The sequence below is a fragment of the Manis javanica genome, chromosome X (assembly GCF_040802235.1).
Source record: "Manis javanica isolate MJ-LG chromosome X, MJ_LKY, whole genome shotgun sequence".
Lineage (NCBI taxonomy): Eukaryota > Metazoa > Chordata > Mammalia > Pholidota > Manidae > Manis > Manis javanica.
In genome coordinates, this window is record NC_133174.1 from 14,937,547 (window position 1) to 14,954,962 (window position 17,416).

Sequence of the window (17,416 nt, forward strand, 5' to 3'; positions counted from 1 at the left end):
GCGCTCAGCGGTGTCCCCCTCCCCTCGGTGGCGGGGCCGCAGGTACCTCCTCAGCTGCCTCAGCAGTCGGCGTTCAACTGGTGGGCGGCCCGTCCCGCCGCCGCAGCCGCCGCCGCCGCCGCCGCGTCCGCACAGGGGCCCCTCTGAGCCGGGCTCTGGCCGCCGGTTTCGGACTGACTGACCGGAGACTGGGGCTCGCGCCGCCGCTGCGCACGCGCTCCTCGCAGGCCCCGTCCTGGAGCGGCCGGCGAGGCGGGAACGCGAAGCTGCGAGCCGCCCGCACCTGCCTGACTGACAGGCAGACCCTGGGCTCGGGCCGCGTGCCGGCGCGCGCACGCGCACGCGCCTCGCGCGCCTGCCGTCGGCCCCGGGGGCGGAACTGCACGGCAGCGAGCGGGCGGGGGGCTCGTGGCGCGCGCGCCCCGCACCCGAGGGCTGCGGAGAGATATTTTGGGTGGCAGGAGGCCCCTCGTCATTTCCGCCGGGCAGCTAGTCGTGCCAGGGGCTTCACTCCCGCGCGCGAGGCGAGCAAGCAAGTTGGCTGCGGGCGGGCGGCGGCGGCTCCTTCGCGCAGCTCTGCGACCCTCAGCAGTGCGTGCCTTGAACTGAAGCCCCGGAGGGACGCAGACCCGAGCGGAGTGGCGGAGCAACAGCAGCAGCCGCCGCCTCAGCGGGACCCAGCCGAATCGGCGCGGAGCCGCGACCCCAGCGCGTTTCCCACCCGGCTGCTGCTCCCACCGCTGCTGCCCGCCGTTTGCGAAGAGGCATTGCAGCCGCGAGACCCGACACACAAAAGCCGCCTTCTCCGCGCCGCCCGCCCTGCGAGGCAGCGGCCAGCAAGGGACCCCACCTTCGGGCGGCTCGGGCTGCTGAGTTCGTTTGTGTTGAGCTCTGCGCCCCGCGCGGAATCGTCCCTGTGCCATGGCTTTGATCATGGAACCCGTGAGCAAATGGTCTCCGAGTCAAGTAGTGGACTGGATGAAAGGTAATGCCCGCTGTGCAGAGGGCGAAGCGGCCCTGGGGCGCAGGAGGGAGGGGGCGCCCGCCACAGCCCAGCCCGCCTTCGGGGCTTTGCCAGCTGATCGCGGGGCTCCCGGGGTTGGCGGGGAGTCCTCCGGGGTTCGTAGGGGCTGGCAGGGGCTGGGGATTCCCGTCTCCTATTGTCTCCAGTAGTGGCTTCCCAGCAGGAGAGGGGCGCAGAGAACGCGGGGGCGGCCGGAGGGCCCCGAAAGGAGGCTTTGAGCCGGGAGGCGGAATCCCAGCACAGCTTTGCCGGCTCCCCATATCCCCGGCGCCCCCAGGCCTGGAGGACTTGGCCACCCTCGTCTCTTCCCTCATGGAGGAGCCCCCAGGAGCCTGCCCCGCTAGTTGCCCCTTCCCGGGCCCCTTTGTTCCTGGGAAACCTGACGCCTCTTCGGTGGCCGCTCCTTCCAGGTGCCTTTTCCAGCGCCAACTCTCCTGGCAACTTTTAAGCCCACATAATGGGGTCAGGACTTGGCCGCCCAGGATTGGATCTGGAGAGGTCTCTCTCTCCCCCAGGTTAAGCTGTGGATGCTTAGGGATGTGCTACTTTAGGGGAGAGAAAAAAAAATGTTTCCCTTGGGACAGCATCCGTGCTGCTTTCTGTGGGCTCCCTGCTGCGCATCTCCGCTTCCTTTGCGGGGACTCTTCTGGCCGGTTAAGGCTTTGGATCTCACGGCCTTTTAGTGTGGACTCGACGTCAGGTGTAAGGTGATGCGCATTCAAGTGCCCCCACATTTCTTCCATGTTGAAGGCTCTGCCCTTTTTTTACCTTGGCAATTTCTAATAGCCATAGTTATAGACACCCTCCTATTCGCAAACGTGGGCTTTTTCTCTAGTCCTTGGGCTTTCCTGTCTCACTATCTCCCTCTGTTGTCTTAGTTAAGGGGCCTGCAGAGGATCCCCCTCCTCATGACCTCAAACCGCCCCCCCTCCCCCAATTCCCAAGATTCCTAAGATTTGGGGAATGCCGACAGGGAATGGATGGGATGTTAGAAGCCACACTTCAGAGATGTTAGAGCTTTGCTCGTGGTTATTCCTAGGCACAAACTCTAAATTAGCCAGGGACCAAAGGCAAATGCGCGTCCGAAGATAAGGGAGCCCCGTCTTGTGGCTTGCTTAGCAGGCAGACTTTCTAAGGTCCACGTATTTTAGAACAAAAGGTGGGGTGATTGGAAATGATTGAGAATGACAAAGAGAAACTCGTATTTTTTCCTCTTTTCCGAACCTTTTCGTCCTCCTGCTTATTCTTGAGACTTTCCTTTATCCATTTGCTTTCCTCTTATTTCCTTACTTGCTCCCTTATTCCTCATTTACTTCTTTTTTTTAATTCTTTGTAACTGCAAACGACAGTACAAGTGAGAGTGGATTGAGTTAAATTGAATTCATCATTTATTGACTGCCCCTCTGTGCGCGGTGCGTTTTGCTAAGGTGCCGTGGGTGCCATGACTAAGACAAAGTCCTGCAGTGGCTCATCTTTTCTGTTTCTTATTCTCTTAATATTTACTATTGAAATTCTGCTTTTCTAGATTCCCACTAATTCTACCCATTACCCCTCCACCCCGGGATTATCAGATACAGACAAACATCTGTCTTCTCTGTTTCTCAGTCCTTGAAGGAAGAGCCAGGGTATATGCAAAAAGCAAGAATGCTTAATTAAAACGCTTTCTCTGAATTTGCCTAAAAGATTAGTTTGAGTCTGCTACTGAAATACTCAAAGAAAAGCTATCTTGGCTCCTTTAGGAGTCACATTACCTTCAGAGACTATCTCTCCCAGTTCCCATGATGCTTGTAGTGAGTGCTGCGTACTCCATCTTCTTCACCTCCCACCCTCCCGGTACATTCTTGCAGTTTCCCCTCTACAATTTAGGTCCGGGGAAGAAAGTAGAACATATGATGCACATATGCTGACATACATCATTAGTTTTCCTGTACACTAGTCCTTTAAGAATCTCTCCATCCTAAAATGCAGCTTCTTTGAAATTGGGCTAATGTCATTAGCTGTAATTTTTAATGATTGTTACATGTAAGTTTAACTTATTTGTATACCTGTTGGTGATGCATTTTAGAGCTATTTGAAAAGATCAGTGAGGCAGCCAAGATAGAATTTGTGTATCTTCGTACACGTTAGACGAGAAGAGAATAACTGATGTCATTATCTGTATATTTCAAATCCCATACTGCTTACTGATGAAATTTCCATAATCTTCATATAAAATTGATTTGAGATATAATCAGAAAATAAGATTGAAAAAAAACAGTTGGGAAAGGAATGTTTCCTTAACTTGTGACTTACATTGTTACCTTAATTAATTTTTCCTTCCCTACCCTCTTCCCCAAATACACTTTACAAAGCACATTGTAAAAAATACTTTTCACCCTTTCCTGAGGTACAGTAATGTTTAAAAGTTAACTAATTCAGACTGTAGCTTTGGAAAGGCTGAACCTCATTTAGTGTTACATAATGTATAGTGTTATAAAGGCAGTACCAGAGAATAAACAGGACATTTTGCAACATTGTGGGAGTTGTTCAAAGCATACTCCTAATATGACAGTTTTATCATCCTTAACATTTAAGCATATAGCATATGCTTTCAGCTAGTCACAATCATGAATAATAACAACTCGAATTAGTAAGGTACAAGCTTTATGCACTTTCTAGGGTATTTTTCTCTTCACTAAACAGAAAAGGAACTATTAAGTATATAAGAATAAATAACTTGGCCATGTATTTGTACTTCCATACATTCTATAGAAGTAGTATAGAAACTCAGTAGGGAGGGAAATGAAGGAAAAAAAAACTGGTTTACAAGATTATTAGGTTTTGGTAGCATATGTTCAAGATTATTTATGAAAGACCATTTATACATTGCAATTCATTTTGATCTGTTTTGGTTAAAATATATTCAAGGGAAACACATTAAATTTATGTATTAATTAGTAAAGATATAAGGAAATATTTGCATTTTTTTTCTCACACCCCAGTTCTTCCGCTTGCAAAATCCAATACTCACTGAATTTTCTGCTGGCAATAAAAATTTGATGTGACACAGTGTCAGTGTTAATTCCAGTAAATATATGAATTCCTCATGAGTCAGTAAAATAAGCTGTTTTATCCCAGGTTATCTTGATAGTACATCAGGCTATTTAGAAATATAGACCTCCTAAATTAATTTTTTAAATGAATTCTATAAAAATATTTTTTGAGGAAATCAAATGATCATTCAGCTTTAGAAACCAACCTTTTGCACTTAGAAATTGCACTCAATTCTCTTGTAATTATGACAAAATTTTAAAATGAAAACCTTTTACAGTAAATAAAAGCAAAGCAGTTTTGGAAAAAGCTATAGGTAGAAAAGTAGGCCAATAACTGTTTCTAAGTTTTGCTCTGTTACTATAAAGTACATTATTTCTTAGGTCTTATCTATTCACCTGCAGGGCCTGGAAGTACTTCATAATCTGCAATTGTTTGAGTCTACTTTTTTGCCCAAAATATAGCAAAAACCTCTGAACACTTGAGGGACCTATTACTAATTTATTAATTATCCTTGTCCATGTCACACCCAAAAATTCCAGTTTCTTCTCACACCTTTTCTAACTTTAAAACTCTTAAAATAGCCACATAACTAAGATAAAGTTATTTTCCAGAACCAGCTCCCTTCATGACATTTTCCAGTGATCTTTAATCCCTTTCTGGAACAAATAAAATGGATTATTGTTTTCAGAGTCAACCAATAGGCCCTGCTTTGCTGGTCTTCTCTTAAGGTCTCTGTGACTTGGCTCCATCCACTCATAATCTGATTCGTAAAATAGTCTACATTTTTAAGATGGCCTTTCTCAAATCATCCCAGTTATCTGCTCTGTTCTTCCCTGTTTACTATGAAACATTTTCTTTAAGAAGCATTCACTGACTTCTAATTTCTGTCCTTATGACTCAGCCATCTTGAGGATAGAAAATGAAATATATTATTTTAGGTGTAAAAAACAGATAAACCAATGTTTTGCATACAACCCTACAAAAGAGGAAAATCCAGTTTGAAATAAGGTCTATTTAGTATAAAAGTTAAATGCTATGAAGGAGAATGCATCTGATCTGATAAGGTAAAAAATTTTGACAGTACAACGTTCTTTAGTAATTTTCCCCCCTTCATAGGATCCAGAGCTGAGGATAAAATTAATCTTAAATTAGGTGAGAAAAAATGTCAAATTTTGGGTTAAACTGCCTTCAGAGAGAGATTGGAAATAATTTTTTGGCAGGAACTTGAGAAGTATACACCATAAGAAAAGTATATTAAACTTAAATGGTCAAATTGGTCCTATCACTTCCTTTTGAAAATTAGTTTTTTTCTCTATTGCAATGTGACTAGATAGTCAACAACAACTGCCTACTTTGGATTTGATATCCAAATTGATATTTGGAATGGGAATTCTTGTCATTTTACAGAAAGAAGAAATTTATGGTTTTGATATGTAGAGTTGAGTTCACAAGAAACATCATTTTATTTAGTGTTATTAACATTTGCTCCTTAACACTCATGATTTTGTGCAGGTTAGAAAAAAATGTATATAATGTAGATATACTCTGATCTTTAGATATTATTTATTTGGTACTTCTTCATGGAAGGTGCTTTGATGGACTGTTTTAAATAAAGTATTATCTGTATTGGGGAAATTAGTCTGTGTAAGGGATGTCAGTGACATTGACAAATTTATGCCAAGACAGAGACAGGTACCAACTAGTACATTGGTAAATTTTAGAAGTTTGCATTGTTTATAAAGGTACCAGTGGAAAGAGAAGATGATGATTTTAGTAAGTCAGGAAGGAATCCATGGGGAAGGTGGGGTTTTAGCAACTGGTGAAGCAATTTATTTAATTAAGGCATATTCTAAGAGGGATGTATTATAAATGCAGAGGCACAGCAAGAGACTCTGGCGGTGAGATGGGGTGATTAACCAGAGGGGTTGTGTCTAGGTTTGTTTCAAGGGGAGAGGTGGGCAGTAGAGGGAAAGAGAGGGAGGAGCTGTGAGTAGGTGGCACAAAAGTACAAGAACAAATCTGCATTTCACAAAGACAATAAAACTCTCATCATGTCCTGAGTTTAAATAAATACCACATTATAAAACTTTGGCTGCCAAAAATAAGCCCACAAAGAATGTGTATTGAATTGGTACAGCTGTTTGAAATCTGTGTCTCAGCAATAATTTGGAAATAATGTTAAAATGAGTTATTTTGGAGATTAATTACATCATTAACATTATGTTTTTGGATATTTAGAATTTTACTTATCCGATTTCCTATATGAAGAATGAAGGTTGGCTTTTAACTATTGATACTGTTCTTAAAGCAATGATAAATTATCACTTTCATTTATAGCAGTGACATCAGATGAAGACCTAATTTCTTCTCAAGGACTTTTAGCTTTGTGACTTCCCTACAGCACCTTACACACAGGCTTACTGTGGAAGATGAAGGATTGATTAGCTTCTATAAAAAGGACTAGAAGGATGGATCATCTCTACTAGTAATTTGAAAGGGGGAGGGGGAAGGAAGGGTAAGTAATTTGAAAACAAAATAGAATTTAAAGCTTTCATTTTTTATGAGTTTGTCATGGCTTAGTGTCTGGCTAAAGAACAGCAAATGTAGTCTTCAATATAGGATCATTGTGTGGATTCATTGAGGGAATTCACAGTTTTCATGCATTGCATGGGCTGTGCTTCCCCAAATGGTATATTTCTGTGGTTGTAGAAGTCAAATGATCAAAAGAAGCCAAGGAGTTTTTGCTAAGTATTTAAAAACATTACTTTTATATTAAAACAAACATAGATATTTTATTTATGGTGTACAAAGCAAAATTGGCATGATTTTAAAGGTGAGACCAGAGGCTTAAAAGGAATTTTAGGCTTGCAGAAGGCTGTTTAAAGCAGCATTTCCCAGACCTCCCAGGGTTATGAGTACATTCCATTCAGCAATCACAGATACATTATTGGAAAACTTTGAGAAGTGGTGACTGGGTTTAGAAAAGGTAAAATTAATGTGCTGCACTTCCTCTTTTTCTCCCGTCACAAGGGATGAAACATCCTTTCATTAAAAGTCGTAATTACAGCATCTTTTGTTTGTTTAATCTGTAAATCTGTAGTCAGGATGAACTTCTTGAGAATGTTTCTCCTCTGATCTTATCCTCTCACTTCCCACTCCCATCAGCTTAAAAAATTAAATGGCTTCTCACTGTTCTTAGGATAAAGACCAAAGTCCTTAAAATGGTGCCTATAAGACCCTTGAAAGGTTGGCTGCTGCCTGTGAAGTAAGCCTCCTTCCGAGCAGTAGCTATACTGGCCGCCTTTTGGTCATGTTTGCCCACCACTGGGCCTTCGCACTCAGTATGTTCTCTCTTGCCTCTTTTTATCACCCAGTTAAGTCCTACTCATCCATTAGATCACAAGCCTGCCCTCCTCTGCTTCAGAAAAGCCTTCTCATTCCCCAAATCACATCAAATCTCAGCTGTGTGCTCTCCTGGTACCATGTATATATCTTGTCTCATTTGCCAGTTTGATTTTTACATTAATTTGTATGGTTATTTGGTGAGGGTAGGGACTCCATCTTTTTTACTTACAAAAGTACATAAGAAATATCTGGTGAACAGTAGGCTCTTAGGAAATACTTGTTGAGTGAAGGAATAAATAAGTTTATTCACAGATGACTGGTCCATCAGCAAATCTGCTTTCCTACATCATGATGCACGTAAAGTCATTATAATGCTCTAAGGGATACTTAAATGCCAACTTGCAGATTGTGTCCCCAAATACAGTAGCAGTAGGATTTCTTTAAACATTTTTTATAGTTTTGTTGCTTTAGCTAATTTACTGATCCAAATCATGGATCAGATTCATATTCTTAAGAAATATTAATAATTTTAATGAATCTCCATGACACTTCTGTTTATACCATAATATAAATATGCTATAAATATTTGCTGATATCACTTAATCAGCCAACACAATAGGCAGACATTAGTTAAAAATGAAAACATATCACTTTTCTTAATCATTTATTTTCTTTCATACAAATTTTCTAATTGTTTCTTCATTTTGGTGTTTTTAAAAGAACTGTATTTTGGAATGCATAACACAGTAAAATTGATAAAATGCCTTAAACTTTATTGTTTTATAAAAGTGAAAAAAACAAAGCTTAAGGAATAAATTAAAATGTATTTTTCTGTTTTGAGAAAAAATACCCTTTATTTGTTAATTTGGAGGGTAAAATGGAAAAATAGCCTTTTAGTTTAATGAGAACCATTATCTTCTTTATTATATTTGACATTGAATTTATGTTTCTGATAGGAATAAAATTAAGATATTTACAGATGCATCTTAAATCAGCATTTCTTACATAATTTTCCATCCCTCTGATTTTGAAAAATAAATTTTAATTTTTTAAACTAATTATGCATTTATTTGGACTAGTTTTTGAAGAACATGTATTAAGAACTTAAGTAGAGAGTTACTGTAAAGCATACCTTGTTAAATACATATGCCTTGTGGATTTTGTGTTAATTACATGTTACTAGATAATATTAGTAACAAGTTATAGAGATTTTTCTAATAAAGCATGCCTCTCCCGCTCAATTTTAGAATGGTAAAATGTAAATCAGAATAAGTGAAACTTTTAACACCTTAAAATAGTACTTGCAGTTTGTTAATTCTTAATAAAACAACACCTTCAGGCTTACATGTTCCAGCTACCACTGCAAAACAACATATTGCAATTGTGCCCTAATTTGAATTACAAATAACTGTTCAACATGAGAGAATTTTTAAACTTTAAGGATGTGTGTATTTAATTTCTTGTTTGATTTCAATTTAAATTCCAATCATTAATTCTAATAGAAGTTTTCATTATCTTAATCTTAGTTTTGCTATTTCAGGAAAGAAAGAGTTGTGGGTATTTGCATAAATTCACTGGATTTTAAATTTTACTGATGTGCAATAACTGCTGTTTTAGTTTTCTATGTTCATATATTGAATATTTTGTAATAAAATAAAACTGTTTTAAAAACCAAAATTTATTAAATAAATCAAAATTCACATTGGAATTAATGTATTATAGTTTGCCACAATAAAGATATCACTACATAACTAATAGCAAGTATAGCACACTTGTCTGTCTTCTATTTACCTGACATTAGTGCTCTTGGAAATTAGTCTATTAGATAGGTTGGATAGTCTTTTGATAAGATGATAGATAGATAAGTTAGTTGCCTTTTAAGTGTTGCCCTGTATCCTTTTTTTTGTTTGTTTGAGCTTTTATTTTGTTTCAGCCACAGCTGTTATTTTTTAAATGGGCTGACAACATATTTTCTTCAGTAATATCTACAACAAATCAATGGAAGGCTGGCTTAGATCCTGGATTTTACTTTTTTCAACTTGTGTATCAAGATTATTACAGAATCTATTCTTTAGCAAGTTGTTAGACTGCTAATGTAATTTATTAATAAATACCTTTAAAATACTGGCCTTAAGTAATTATCCTGAGTGGTTAAGTTCAACATTAACTAAATTCTGGTTATAATTTTGGCATGTTTTATGTGTGTATATGGGAATTTATTTCATATGCTTTCTTTACCTTCAACTATCCACATTATTTTCAAAATGTTTCATAGTCCTGGGGACTTGTGGTTCCCCCACACCCCGGCTGAGCAGAAAACTCATATTTTAATTTCATATAATGCATTTATGTTTTGGCTTTCAAAACAAGCCACTGGGCTATTAAACATATAAAAGAGAAAGTGTTGTAGAGTGTTTGCTAATGGTGCACGAAACACATGGAATCCAGTTGCTAGTTTTCTTCTCCACCTGCCAGGGCCTATGTGAATATCAAGTTCAATGTGGTGTAGAGTCAACGTGGGTGGCAGGGCCAGGTGCTCCTTCCTCCTTTTCCTATATAGAGGTGCCATGGTGAGTTTTGTGGCAGTCCCTGTTTGGCATCAGTGTTGCATTAAGTCAATGGCAGAAGGTTTCCTTATCTAGAAGGCTTTTCCTTTGTCTTGTAGCTCAGACAAGAGGCTTTCACTTTGATGTTGAAATGTCATAAGGAGAGAGAAGTTCATTCTGTGGAATATTTAGGAGTAGATAATTTGTCTTTCTAGTCTGTTCTGAAACATAATGCTTTAAGTGTATTTATGGTCAAAACATGTTAATTCAGATCCTGTTTACTTGGGATTTATGATAATTTCAGTAGGCTCCTGTTGAAATTCACTCTTAATATGTAACGGAAGTGTTTGTTGATCAATCAAATAATGCAAACAAGATTGGCAAGAAACTGTTTGGGGAGGTGTTTTCAAGTACTGTACTTTGCCAGGAGCCATTTCCATACTAAAAATATACTAGCTAGAAATGAGTGAGCTGTATTTTTAGTTCAAATTTCTGCATACTTGGATTCAAGACGGTTTTTGATTTTTTGGAATATATTTGCAAGCATTCTGTGATACAGTTGGTTCTTCCCTTCATTCTATCAACTTAGAAGGTGTCTGATACTTGACATCTATTGTTATTTAACTAATCCTTATAATTGAGATAAGGGACTGTCATTAACACCCTTTCACAGTACAGTGAAATTATGCAGCTCAACGAAGATTGTACAACTGTTCTGTGATGGAATTAGGGTGGATATCAACTTTTTTCCCTACTGGATTGGATTTACACTTTCGTGAGGGAAAGACATAGTTCAGGTTTGTACATAGTTGTCTTCAGAGGTGACTTTTAAACATTTCCTGAATTTTCTACCTGTTAAAAATTGGCACCATATAACATATAGTAAAAAGCACTTTGGAATCAGATGCCTGGGTTAGTTATATCCAGGCTGCATGCTTCCTAGCTGTGTGATCTTAACAAGGTAAAGTTTAACTCACTTGCCAGGTTTTCTCTTTTTTGTAAAATAGGGGTGATGATAATACCTACCTCATAGGGTTGTGGCATGCTTAAAACGATGCCTGGTACATATTAAGTGCATGGTGAATCTCACCTTTATTTTTTTAATTAAGGAAGATGTTGCATTCTGTTGACTATCTTCAGAGGGAGAACTAAAAGTAGATAATATTTCTTGAGTGCTTATTACATACCATATTATGTGCTAGCAGCTTTCTTTGTATTATCTTATGCATATCCCAGCCCTGAAGGATTTGGAATTATCCCTGTTTTGTGGATGAAGAAATTTTTGCTCAGAAACATTGAGTGACTTGTCCTATATATCCAAATATTTATTGAGCATGTGTTCAATAAATATTTTGAAGAATGAGTAAATATTAAGTGGAAGAAGCAGAATTTGAATAGATTTCTAACTGGTTCCAAAATATAGTACTTCCACCTTGCTTTTCTACCAGACATAGATGTGACAGAGAAATCCTAGGAGTACTTTCAAAGATGTAGATGTCCTCTCCATTAGACCTCCCTTCTCTAGCGTGTGGTAAGCTAGACTATTGTTCTTGGGTCCTTCTGGCCTTTAGAGAGTTGAGTGTGTGTGTTTGTGGTGAGGTGTGTTGACTCAGAACAGGGCTTAAGCCAGGGACAGAGATGTCACATATAATTGTAGTCTTGGTGACATCTTTCTTATTTTATATGTAACCCTGAAGTTTGATGGTCTCCTGCTGAGTCTAGACCCAGGGAAAACATCTACTTCAGACCATTGGTACTACCAACCCTGTGATGAGGTGTTTTGTTCTAAATAGATTGTTAATAAAAGTACATGGTGCCTGATAACAGATGTTTGTAAGCAGCTTTACATTTTACTAGAAATGGCTTCTGCTATATTGTTTTGTCAGATTTACTTAGCAATGGTTAGCACTGTTATCTACATTTTATTAGTGTTTCTTTGAAAAGTAGACTTTATTCAGTGCATTCCAATATCTTTGAAACCCTTACTTATCTACAAGATGGTAATTGTTCTCCTAAAATTGTTTAGTTTCAATTTGGTTTTCTTTTATCATAGACCAACTAATGATGTGATACAATAGCATAGTGAATCAAAAAAAAGGACTTAAGTGCTAGAGAAAATTTAATCATTATCAGTCAAAAAAGTGATGTGAAATCAGTGTAAAGCATGGAGTAGTCAAATTGAGCTAGTGATGTTTGGTAATGAAAGGTATAATTCCATCTATATTATATTTTAAATGATACACATGGTTTTGCATGTGTACCTAAAATATATGTTCTAGCATGTATTTAAGAACATGAAGTAGCATTTGTTTAGAGTAAAAACAAAGGTAACGGTGATTTTTTCTATTTTTCTTCATTTTCCTTTAATAGAACTGAGGTGAGTTTGCTTTAGACAGAAAGTTTTAAAATAAGGGAAACAAATTATTCTTTGCTTTGGAGAGAATGATTTGAGGTCTCTCACTTTTTATCAAAACCACCACAATACCCAGGACAATAGACATTTTTTAAAAAAGCTGTGAACTGTGATAATTACCAACTATTTGCAAGTTGCCTTAGCATTGTTCTTTTGATTATGTAAAACACTTTTACTCTACTAAAGGGCTCATTATCTTTTAAAACCCATATGAATTAAAATTAATTTTGTTTGGGGATATTTTTGAGAATTTCATCACTTTCCTTGAAGTAATTGTTGACATTCTGTGTTAATAAGCAGTCTGGTAAGAGGGAGACTTTTAAATATGGTAACACCATGAATCTCCTTCCGCATTACTTTTAAGATGTGTCTAATGTTTAAAGGAAATGCTTTCTAATTTTGAAAATATTTTCCAAATCAGGGTGCTTTGCCAGTTTATTCTTATATCTGTTACTAACACACACAAAGAAAATAAATACAGCAGCATAATGCCTAGGGATCTAATGTTTTTTTCCCCTACTGATGAGATCACAAAAAATTAAGGGTGGTATGTATCTAAAAGATAAGGAATTAAACATAGATACATTACATACATACACACACACCCCTACAACACTATTATCACACCAAAATTCATTCCTTAATATTAAATAGCTAGTTCAGATTTCTCATTTCATAAATGTCAAACATTTTTACATTTTTTTCTTAAATCAGGGTCTAAATAAAGCCCACACATTGTAGTCTACCTCATTCTTTTTTCCCTTCATCAGTCTTGTTGGACCCAGTATCCCCTTGTTTTAACAGACATTATGTAATGTCTACAAAAATAAAATTCATAGATAATATAACCTTTCTACTCACATAATTTTTAAAAATTCACAGTTAGGCCCTATTGTAATAAAAAAGGAAAAGTAATTTATAAAAATAAAATGGGTTTCTATATGTAGGTACTTATTACACTAGAGGAAACTGATAGTTTTGCCTACTTACAATGAGCATATCTAGATTTAAGAGAAGCAGTAAGTTCAGAAGTAAGTAGAAGAAATGGAAGTGCAAATGAACTGATAGACACTGGAATAAAAAATGATTATTAGCAGACGTAGTACAGGCTAGACTTGGATATATCATCCTAATCCTGTTGAGCATTTAAAAGTCATATGGGAAGGAACCGTAGCTTTTTGGAGAAATGGCATATTCTAGGGTCGGGGAAGAAATATTTCAGATGAGCCTGCAGCGTCTTATAATGCTGAAACGTAAGGAAGTGCTCAAAAAACACAATGATGAGGGCATGTCAAAAACTTGGGATCCATTCTGAAAGAGCTCTCAGTAGCCAAAGCTGGAACACTTTGAACAACAAAAGTAGATTGGATTACAAACTCAATGTATAAAATAAATATCCATGAGTCCATACTGTTGTGAATAAATGTCTGAATAAATAAATGAGGGAAAAGAGAAAAATCTCCTATACAGAGAACTCCGAATAATTTACATAAACACTCCCTTCTCAAGGAGGTGGCACTTAACTCCCCACCCTTTGAATGTGGGCTGCATTTAGTGACTTGTTTCCAAAGAGTAGAGTGTGGGAAGGAAAAACTTAACTTTACAGTGGAGGAACTTCCTTACTTTTCCAGCAGTGTAAGATGCTCCAGGCTCATCTGAAATATTCCCTTTCCAGCCCTAGAATATGCCATTTCTCCAAAAAGCTATGATTCTTTCCCACATGACTTTTAAATGCTCAGCAGGATTAGGATGATATGTCAAAGTCTGGTGGAACTTTATAGTGGAGTAACACTAGGTTGGCCCAGGTGATCAGGGTTTGTCATTAGTGAGAAGTTATGTTGATTGTATGTACTCTTAATATGATGTGCTGAGAAGGGAACTTCACCTCTGTGGTCTTCCTCCCCAAGACCCATAAACTCGGTTTACCATGAGATAATCATTAAACAAACCCAGATTTAAGGGCATTCTACAAAATACCTGACCAGTGCTCTTCAAAACTGCCAGGGTGTTTTCCTTTAAAAAACAAGGAAAATATGAGAAACTCACAGACCAGAGAAAGCAAAGGAGACATGGTGATTACTTGTATTATGGTGTCCTGGATAGGATCCTGGAACAGAAAACATCACATTAGGAGAAATATAGTGAAATCAAAATGAAGTGTAAACTTTAGTTAATAGCAGTATACCAGTGTTGGTTCCTTAGTTGTGACAAATGTAGTAATGTGAGCCATTAATAATAGAATATGGATGAGAAATATACAGGACCTCTCTGTACTATATTTGCAGCTTTTTTGTAGATCTTAAACTATTCTGAAATAATATATAAATAAAAAAATTAGAGTTAATTTTCAAGTTTGGTAATACCAAAATATAAGCAGTCTCATGTATAAGCAAACAAGTAAGAGAATGGGCATGTGGGATGCAGGCAGTTCTTCAGTGTGGGACTGTTGCATCCATTGATCTAGCAGTCATTTGGTAACCCTTTCATTGTGGTAATCCTAAATTCCTCATGATTCTCAAAATACTCCAGACAGCATTGACCCTGTCCTGGATTCAAGAACCTTTCTGCCTTCTTCTCTCCCATGTAAACCTCATGCTCTTTCACAAATGAAGAAAAAATTCTCTTGAATGAATGGTACATCTGGTTTCCCTTCCGCTGAAGTTATTCTTTTAGTTGGTTACTTTTTTTTTTATCATTTTCTAATCAAGAAATATGTTTAAGGAAAGGAAACTGAATGTGCATGGGATAGAATGGAAACCACCAAAAGTTAGCTGCATATCCTTATTTTACCTCACTGCTAACAGATTTGCAGTTAAAAGTCTTGGACAGAAGAGTGTGCTATTCTAAACCTTGTTAACAAAGCCTGATTTCCTAACACTCCTAATTGTAGTTTCTGTTTCCTGCAGATGCTGTCTAGGAATGTTAAACAAGGTGTGAAATTTTTTGAGCAAATAAATGTTTTAGTTTATAATAATTGATTTTAAGCTGGATGTATAAATGTGTGTAAAATATGTTTACTTAGGGCAGATACTTACGTAGGGCAGATATGCTGAAATTGAATATAATTAAATGACCTTTTCTCATTGCTTTTTTGCAGGAAAGTCAACATTTTTCTTTTTGTCACTAATTGTAACCTTATTTTCATGGTATTTATGGGGCCAAGTAGTGTGTTGAGTTGCTGAGTTTGGTTATGAAGGTGGTTTTAACTTAAGTCCTCCCTTGGTCACATCTCCAAGAAATTGTATTAGATTTCAAAACAGAACCAGATTAATACTTGTACTTTACTCCTGTATCTTTTAGTGAAGATCCTCTTTTTCTAGTTTACTGGTGTGAAATTCTAAAAGGAACAGGCTATGGTAATAAATAGATAAAACTGTGACCAAAAATTTAATGAATTAACCTAATAGTTTTTTTCCCCTGCCACAATAAATTGTTATAACTATCACAATTTCAACCAGCTTGATTCTTTGTTATTAATCCAACTCTGTAAAAGTGTGAAGTTCTGCTGATGTTGATGTGAATGTCTTAGAATTACCTTCCTGGCTTGCTGCTAAATGTCTTTTTGTTTTCCTGACTTTATGCTCTGTGAATACCAGCCTACATGGGCATTAATGTGTTCTCTGAAATGCTTCTGCTTTTTGTGCAAAGTAGTATTTCTGTATCTATGCTCACAGGAATGAAGGAAAGTTTCATTTGTCTGCTCTGTTTTGTTTTAGTAAGGTAAGAATGCTTTGAAATCTTCAAAAAACAACCTGTGTAGATTATACATTAAATAGCACAGTTTTGAAGCTGTCTTTGAATATGTGACTGGAAAGGATGGTTTGATTTTCCAAGATTCTCCAGTATCTATTCACATTTTGACCTGCATATGTCTTAGGATAGGTATGTACCATTTAGATTGACGTTGTTTTCACAACTTTCCAATGATACTTTTCATAACAAAATTTACACATATTTAGGATGACTAGCTATTGTGATAATACAGATAGTCTTATAATAGAATGTTAGAAGCAAATTGTGTGATTTGCATGACTTCTGAAATACAGATGGCAAGAAGTAGACTTGGAAGCTTTTTTGGAGTACAGATGGACACGAGTTCTTCAGTGACTTTAATTAAGAGTAATTATTGTATAGTAACCACTGTTTTGTAGGCTGCCATGATTTTAGTATTCAACTTTCCCAAATAAAAATGCCAGATGATGCCTTTCAAGGCTGCTGGGAACATCTTTATCAGCTGTAGCCCAAAAGATTCACTCCCCTACCTCACCCCTTTCTTCCTCCATCTGTACATTTCATACAGGTGAATATAAAAACACTAAAGGGACAAATATCTAGTAGGAAGCACTGTATGTAGAAAATAATACAAATTATCTGTAGCGTTGAGTTGGAACTGGAAGTCTCTCCACTTGTTGTGTAACCTCAGTTCCCTCCTGTATTTACCATGTGTGTTCAACTCATCTTTTTATTTCTCAAACCTCAGTTTCTTTATCTAAAAATGGAGATAAGGAAATATGCTTTATAGGGAATTCTGAAGAATAATTAGTCAAGGCAGAAAAAAATGAAGTAATGGAGTAGAAATGGAGTAACATTTGTCACTGGCAAAAAACAGGTTATTAATTACTGAATAGCATTTTACGATTATGGAAAAATAATTTTTAAGTATTCCGATTTAGAAATAAATTATCAGATGTAACTCACATATGTTTGACTTAAGACATGTCATGCAAAGATTATATACTGATTTTAAAATGTATCTGAGATGTGGATTTCAAGTGGTTGGCTCTCTCTTGGGAACTCTTAGCCTCTTACTAGCTTCTGTCTTCTGTATAGACACTTCTCTCTTTAACAGCTTTATTGGAGCATTTCTTTCCAGACAAGCTTTTTCTTATTTGAGTCAAATAATCATGTAGGTAATTCAGCCTAGTAATTAGGAAGGTGTATCTCATTCTTCCTGCCAGGCAACTCAATACAAACGTCCTCGGAAGGATATTGCTGTTGCTGGCTCTACCATCCCTAAATACATCTGAACCAGAGTAGCCCCTGCATATCATGGTT

The 17,416-nt window shown here is 37.8% G+C and overlaps 1 protein-coding gene across 5 annotated transcripts in view; it reads left to right on the forward strand.

Annotated features, from left to right (window-relative positions):
* The first annotated feature begins 775 nt into the window (after positions 1-775).
* CNKSR2 (connector enhancer of kinase suppressor of Ras 2) overlaps positions 776-17,416 on the forward strand; it is a 250,220-nt gene continuing 233,579 nt past the window's right edge. For all 5 annotated transcript variants that reach the window (XM_017659437.3, XM_017659438.3, XM_017659439.3 and 2 more), the window contains exon 1: positions 776-985. In XM_017659437.3, the coding sequence (XP_017514926.1) occupies positions 922-985 (64 nt within the window). In that variant the 5' untranslated portion in view covers positions 776-921. The remainder of the gene's footprint in view (positions 986-17,416) is intronic.